Source organism: Mirounga leonina, unplaced genomic scaffold (assembly GCF_011800145.1).
Source record: "Mirounga leonina isolate KUSES-001 unplaced genomic scaffold, KU_Mleo_1.0 Mir_268, whole genome shotgun sequence".
In the NCBI taxonomy this organism is placed as follows: Eukaryota; Metazoa; Chordata; class Mammalia; order Carnivora; family Phocidae; genus Mirounga; species Mirounga leonina.
Genome location: NW_023270649.1, coordinates 4,982,784 through 4,989,787, shown reverse-complemented (window position 1 = coordinate 4,989,787; position 7,004 = coordinate 4,982,784). Strand labels below are relative to the sequence as shown.

General features: G+C 51.6%; 1 protein-coding gene across 3 annotated transcripts in view; it reads left to right on the top strand.

Moving 5' to 3' along the window:
- Positions 1–1,334: 1,334 nt before the first annotated feature.
- PNPLA4 (patatin like phospholipase domain containing 4) overlaps positions 1,335–7,004 on the top strand; it is a 28,443-nt gene continuing 22,773 nt past the window's right edge. The window contains exons 1-5 of one of the 3 annotated variants that reach the window (XM_035029676.1): positions 1,761–1,826; positions 2,095–2,171; positions 2,361–2,553; positions 6,317–6,411; positions 6,577–6,712. In XM_035029676.1, the coding sequence (XP_034885567.1) occupies positions 2,374–2,553; positions 6,317–6,411; positions 6,577–6,712 (411 nt within the window). In that variant the 5' untranslated portion in view covers positions 1,761–1,826; positions 2,095–2,171; positions 2,361–2,373. Of the gene's footprint in view, positions 1,626–1,760; positions 1,827–2,033; positions 2,172–2,360; positions 2,554–6,316; positions 6,412–6,576; positions 6,713–7,004 lie in introns of those variants that run through there. The other 2 variants (XM_035029678.1, XM_035029677.1) reach the window with 2 other exon arrangements.

Here is a 7,004-nt window from a genome sequence, read left to right as displayed (position 1 = left end):
GGCCTCCGCTGCCCCCTGGACGGACACTTGCCCTCCGCCTCCCGCCACGCCAACGGAGGCCAGGTCGTCGAGCCCGGCGTACGCCTTGGGGCGCCCTCCGCATCAGCGGCCCCGCAAGCTGTTTAGGGCAACGCTGCCTTCGCCGCTCATCCCATGCAGGCCCGGCCTGGTACAGCCAGCGTGCGCCAGCGCCCCGGTCCCCGCGTCCCAGCAGGGAGGCAGGCCGGCCCGGCGGACAGGCCGCTTGGGGGACTCCTCAGCGCCCCCTGGATCGCGCGACACGCGCCCATTTTCCAGATTCTGCCCGGGGCTGCGGTCGAGCCAACCTGTCCCGAAACAGGGGGCCCCGGGGGGACCTGCAAGCAGCACGGCCGCGGCTGACGCATCCCCGCAGGGCTGCTTACGGAGACCGCACAGGGAAGGCGGCCGTCGCGGGAGGCGGGCGCGCTCGGCCACCCCTTACGGCTGTCAGCTGCGTCCCCGCGCACGAGTCGGCACGGGGCGCCAGCACACGGGGCAGGGGTCCTCTGCTGAAGGCGGACGCACCCGAGCCCTACGACTTGGCACCAAGTCGGGATGTTAGCATCCCATGCGGCAGGTAAGTCACCGGAGAAGCTCAGAGAGGGTAGGCAACCTGCGCAAGGTCACACAGCCTTCGCAGCCCGAGCATGCGCACGACACGCACGCACGCACACTCTCTCTCAGGTTTCCTACACCCTCAGGGAACAAGCTACCAGGCGTCGGGCCACAACGTAGCACGTGAGCCCCGCCCGCGCGGCCAGCCGGACCGCCCCACGCTGCGGAAAAGCAGCAGAACTACTTCCGGGACACCGACGCCCGCAGGGACAAGCGCTTCCGGTGAGCCGCGAATGACGGTCGTTCGGGCTCAGCAAACTCGCAAGACAGCGGCCAGCCCGCACGGGGCGCGAAGGCGCGCGGACGGACTAAACCGCATCGCTACGTGTGGAAGACGGCCGCACTCGAGACGCAACTGTTGTCCCTTACCCGCGCCCGGGACAGCCGGGTCAAGCGTCCGCATGAGCGCCGCCATGTTGAGCCCAGTGTTTTGAACGGGGTGGGCGGGGCCTAGCGGAGGCGTGCGTCGGCAGCACGACGTCGCAGCCCCGCGCGCGTAGGCCCGCCCAGACCCCTTTCGCGACAGCTTCCTGGGCAGGCCCTCCGCGAGCGTGGGCCCGCCCTGATAGGCGGGGCCTCGTTGAGTGACGGCCCGGCCCCGCCTTCCGCTTAAGGGGGCCGTTCAACATGCAAGTGCCTGAGACCTGCGTTGGTAGGGCGGGCTCTGGTCCGTAGAGGTCGGTCCCCCACGCAGCCGGGCAGGTCCGGCGGCGACCCCCGCCCCGCCGCCCCCGGGCCCCCAGGCCCGCAGACTGACGCTGGGTCTGCGCGCACCTGCCGCGCGGATGCCCCCGCCCCCCACCCCACTGCAGTCTGCAGAACTTCAACCCAAACCGGGGCTCGGCTGCCCCGGCCCAGCCTCCGGGCGAACAGAACAAGGGTCTTCAGCCCCTAAACTCGAGGCCCAGGGCCTGTGCGTCGTCTGGAGGCGCGGGAGAGGGGTGGGGGCGGGGCAGGGAGGAGACACGCCCCAGCCCGGGGGCCTCCAGGTGAGCCTCGGGGTGGCCGCGGGACATCATGCACATCGGGCCCCCTGGGGCTTCGGGAACACCGCTCTGCCCTTCAGCTGAGCAGCACGAGGCATCAAGGGGTGCGGGTGACCTTTCCTGGAGGCTTCGACTGCCCCCGTGGGCCTTGACATAAATAGGTTGCCTTGTTCAATAATCGCTCATTGCATAATGGAATTGATGGTGGGCATCATTTGGGGTTTCTTTTTTTTAATTTTTTAAATATATATGTGGATGCTTGCAATGCAACTGTGGGGCAGGGGAGGCAAGCACTTCTCTTGAAATGGAGTGATGCACTTGGAAAGAGCACGTGTGTCCTCTCTTTGGAAGTGGCTACTTTCTAGCGATTTTACCTTCCGCAACAGGAGCCGTCCCCCCAAAAGTGTAAAAAAGACCAAATGCCTGGCCGCTGGTAATTTATTGATCTGTTTCCTGCCGGCTAATCAAATAGGAGATTGCAGCATCGCTGTGATGAATCCATATGAAATTCAACTTTTTTTAAAATTGATTCAGCTCTACTGGGCCAAGGTGAGAGAGTAAAAAAAAAGTGTCCTTGAAAAATTTGGGTATTTGATGAGACTTTCACTGACGATATACTATGTTTAGCACAGAGACTGATGTATTAAAGCAAAGTCTCGTTACCAGGAGGCACGAGACAACACAGCATGTGCAATAAACTCTACCAACTCCGAGCATCTTTGTTTTCGGTATCCTCAGTTTCGCATCCAGCATGAAGCACATCAACTTGTCCTTTGCAGCCTGCGGGTTCCTGGGCATTTACCACTTGGGGGCAGCATCTGCACTTCGTAGACACGGCAAGAAGCTCCTGGAGGATGTCCAGGCCTTTGCAGGGGCTTCTGCGGGATCCTTGGTTGCAGCTGTCCTGCTAACAGCCCCACAAAAAATAGAGGTAATGAAGTAGTACCTAGGCTGCGTTCCTTGTCTGAGCGGCGGACGTGAAGGTTGGCTCCTACTAAATTAACTGCACAGAAATAATCCTTTGGGTACCAGAAAAGGTTAAGAGTTTTCTTTCAAAAAAAAATTTTTTTTTTTAATATTTTATTTATTTATTCATGAGACACAGAGAGAGAGAGAGAGGCAGAGGGAGAAGCAGGCTCCCAAGGAGCAGGGAGCCCGATGGGGGACTCGATCCCGGGACCCTGGGATCATGACCTGAGCCGAAGGCAGACGCTTAACCATCTGAGCCACCCAGGCGCCCCTCTTTCAGAATTTAATTATTCTGAATCTGTCTTCCGGACTTGGGAAAGATTAGTTTGGATGACAGTGAGACAAGGAAATAAAATGACTTATTTATTTATTTATTTATTTTTACTCTTGAGTGATTATTTAGTCTTAAGATTCCAGCTCCGTTTCTTTCAAGCAAAGGATGTTTCTTCTTTATCTGATCATGACGACATCAGCCCTGTTTTCAAAGGCCTGGAACGCTTGGCCGATAATGCTTTCTTTCCTCCCATTTACACACAGGTGGATAAAGGAAAATGACCAACAATTTCTATTAAGCGGAATGATACAGAGATTTTATTTGTTTTTCATTCTCACAGTTGAAAAAACTGTGAATTCCAAGCAGTTTATCCAGAAGTAATGAAAATAAGCCTTCATTAGGTATTATATTTAATGCAGTCTCTGTTGTAAAAATGTTCTCTGCTTCTAGACAGCAATCATGCATTTGCTGACTGGGAGAACTGTCTTCTGTAGGTGCAGGATATCGTATTCATTCATTACTTACATACTCTAGTGGCTTTGAACAACAACTGAATAATAGTTAACACATTTGTGCCCAGGAATGAATTTAAGTCACATTTAAAATGTCAAGACGACAAAATTTTAAACATCCGGAATCTTGTTCTCATGATCTAGGATGAGCTGCTTATGAAAGAGAAACTGGAGTTGAGGCCAGCCGTATGAGAATCCTCTTACGTTTTCTTCCTGTCTTTGTACGGCTGCTTTATCGGAAACTAGAGAAGGGATGCAGTGCTGTGCAGATCGCACAGATTGAGAACCTGAAGGCGGTGAACGTAGACGTAAGGTGTGAACACCCCGCAAGCCAGCAGAATCATATGATTTGAATTGCAAGCTACTTTCTTTCCAGAACTCCTGAGGCCGGGGACTTCCAGGGCGTTGTTTGCTCTTCCTCGGTGCCATCTTTCCTTTAGGTGGGGCAAATCCTCAGCTTTGTGATTAAATAGACTTGGTTCCGAATCTTCAGATTTAGAAATGTATTAAGTGTGATTTAGAGGTAACGTGATTTGGAAATTCTGCCATAATACAGCCACTTAACTGAAATTCTGTGACGTTCAGACACGGATGGTTCCTCTGGATTTGAGACTCGATACCGTATTTCAAGCCAGAGTACCTGTTCTTGTACCTTTTCTCAATGAATCGGAGACCCTGTTGTATTGTCTAGTTGTGTTGGTAGGATTGGGTGGGTTGTTGGGTTGGTAAAGGAGCAGGACTTACTGGGTGCTCACATTGGAAGGTGCAGAATGATTCTCTGTATTTACCTGGAGCATCCTCATTTTTCCTTTGTCAAAGTAAATTTTCGGCCAGTTGATTTAAGGTTATTTTATTTCTTTTCTTTTTAGCATTTGAAATACACCACTCGTAGGACTGCTCTGAGTTTTTTAGCAAACTGTTTTCTACTTACATCCGTGTTAGCTCAGCTCTTGCGGATGATTCCTCGAGCTTTGTGGTGTTGTGACAGATATGTGAGTAATTAATCTAGTTCTAAGCTTATGCACGTATAATTAAGAGGAGCTACCTGATGCCGGGTGTATTTTAGGTGGCAGGCAAACTTAGACGTCCATACCTAAGAGCTCAGTGCTGCAAGCGTTTTCTCAGCCCATAATTTGCAAGGCACGGTGTTCGATATAGTGGGGAACACAAAGATGAGTAAGTCCGTCGCTTAATAAGTTTCCAGTCTGGTCAGGGGAGTGTGTGTCTGTGTGCGCATGCACGAGTGTGTGTGTGTGTGTGTGTGTGTGTGTGTAAGTAAAATTAATACAAGAAAGTAGGTTAAGTGGGCAGTCTGGCCTACTAGAAGGAGCACACATTTTGGGGACTAACACCCCCCTCCCCGCTACCTTCCCCTCCCACTCCCAGGGCTCTGTTTTGACTTGGGACGGGATCCAGATTTCTTGGCAGGCCTCCCAAGACCCCTGTGACTTGGTTCTCCATTGGCTCCCTGATGATGATTTTCAGCTCAGTGCCCTTGGGGGCTTGTGCTCCCAGTGGTCTCTGCCAGTCTTCCTCATCTACCCCCATGTCCTGTCCAGCTCCTACTCACATTTTAGGTCTCACCCTAGATGTCTCGTTGGAGGGAAGCCTTGGTTGACGCCCGCTATGTAATTCTTTTGTTGCTGCTACAATAAATGACCATAAACTTAGTGGCTTAAAACAATACACATGTATTGTCTTAGATTTCTGGAGGTCATAATTCTGGAAAGGTCTCACCGGACTAAACTCAAAAATTGTCAGCAAGGCTGTGCTCCCTCTGGAGGCTCCGGAGGACAGTCTGTTTCCTTGCCTTTTACAGTTTCTGGAAGCAGCTTGCATTCCTGGGCTCAGGACCCTCCCTCCATCTTTAAGCCTTAAGCACAGCATCTTCCAATCTCCCTCTCTAATTCTGACACTCCTCTTTCACCTACAGGGATCCTCATGATGACACTGGACTCGGCTACATAATCCAGGATAACCTACCCATCTCAAAATCTTTAACTTACTCATCTGCAAAATCCCTTCTGTCTGTAAGGAAACACAGAGTCCAGAGACTAGAATGTAGCCATCTTTGGGGGTAGGAGGCTTGATTCTGCTTACCGCACCTTCATGGTGCTCTCGGATCTGTGCGCTGAGGCAGTCCTAGGTCTCATGAGGACAGGGGCTCTTTGTATCTCAGTCCACCTGAATCCCAGTGCCTAGGACCCAATATAGGTTGCATCATGCATGAATTAATAAAGGAAAGATAGACCTGGGTTCAGATCCTGACTCTGGAGGAGTTTTGATGCGATACTGGGAAAGCTGTTTAATCTTCCCAAGCCTCAGTTTTCTTACTTGTCAAGTGGGGTATTATAGTCACCTTACAGGGTTACGTGAGGATGAGCTAACAGAAGCTGCATCCGTGAATCCCAGCACATTAGACGCCCACCCTCCTCACCACGCGGAGACTACCGATGCCCAAGACGGATCTCCAAAGACAAACAGCAGTCGTCACGAGTCCTGTCTTGGTCATCGGTAATCAGTACTGTTGCAGGTGGACTGTTTCAGAGGTCACAGAATTGCGATGGGAGAGGAGGTCAGTTGTGTTGGAGAAATGTGTAGAAGAACGTGCTAAACGAGAATCAGAATTGAGTCTTCAAGGATTTCCCAGATGTGGGCAAAGCCATTTGAGGTGGTTTAAAAAGAAGAGGGAAAAAAGACTGGATTTGGGAGAATGCATAGCTTGCCTGGGTACTAAGAACGGTGGGTGAGGACCGGGTCTGGGGGGGTGGGGGCGATTCACGTAGCTCTGAAGGAAAGGGGCACCGAAGGCTAAGCATTGGGTTTATAAGAGCTAGGGTCCAGGTGCCTTGTGTGATGGCCACAGAATTCTGGAAAAAGAAGGAATTGGTTTTTTTTCTTTACAAATCATAGGTTCACCTATTCATTTTCTTTTTCAGGAATGTAATGAATTTACCTACAAGTTTGCCGAAGAAATCCGAAGGCAGTCTTTTGGGGCAGTAACACCCGGCTATGATTTCATGGCCCGATTGAGGTATATACATGTATATAGAACGTTTCCCCCAAAGCATGTGGAGACAGAGTGTTGAGGACAGTGTATAAACTGTGCAATGCTCAACGTAGTGTTCTCTCTTCTAAAATATTTCCAAGGCGCTCGATAATTCAAGGTAAATAATGCGGGTCACTTTTTCTTCTTCAGAAGCGGAATGGAGCTGATTCTCCCCACCAACGCTCATGAGTTGGCCCACAACCGACTGCACGTATCTATCACCAACACCAACACCAGAGAAAATTACCTGGTCTCCAATTTTCCCTCCAGGGAGGATCTCATTAAGGTAACACAGCTGCATCTCATGTTTGAGGAACTCAGCGAGGACTTAATTACTTCTCCCAGGCGATGAGCATCACCACGTTCTTTAGATCCAGGGTTTCCTGTGATGCCTGAGAGACGAAGAGTGCAGGGTAAATGATGTGTTTGATGAGTGAGTTAACCAGTGTCCCTCAGAGGCCACCTCGGAGGCTCCAGAGACCTCCCATACTGGTTCCGTGTTTCTCTCGTGATGGTCGGCAAGCCCACGAGCACCTGGGAGTGCAGCTGGGTAGCGCAGCGGTACTAAGTTCCTTGAG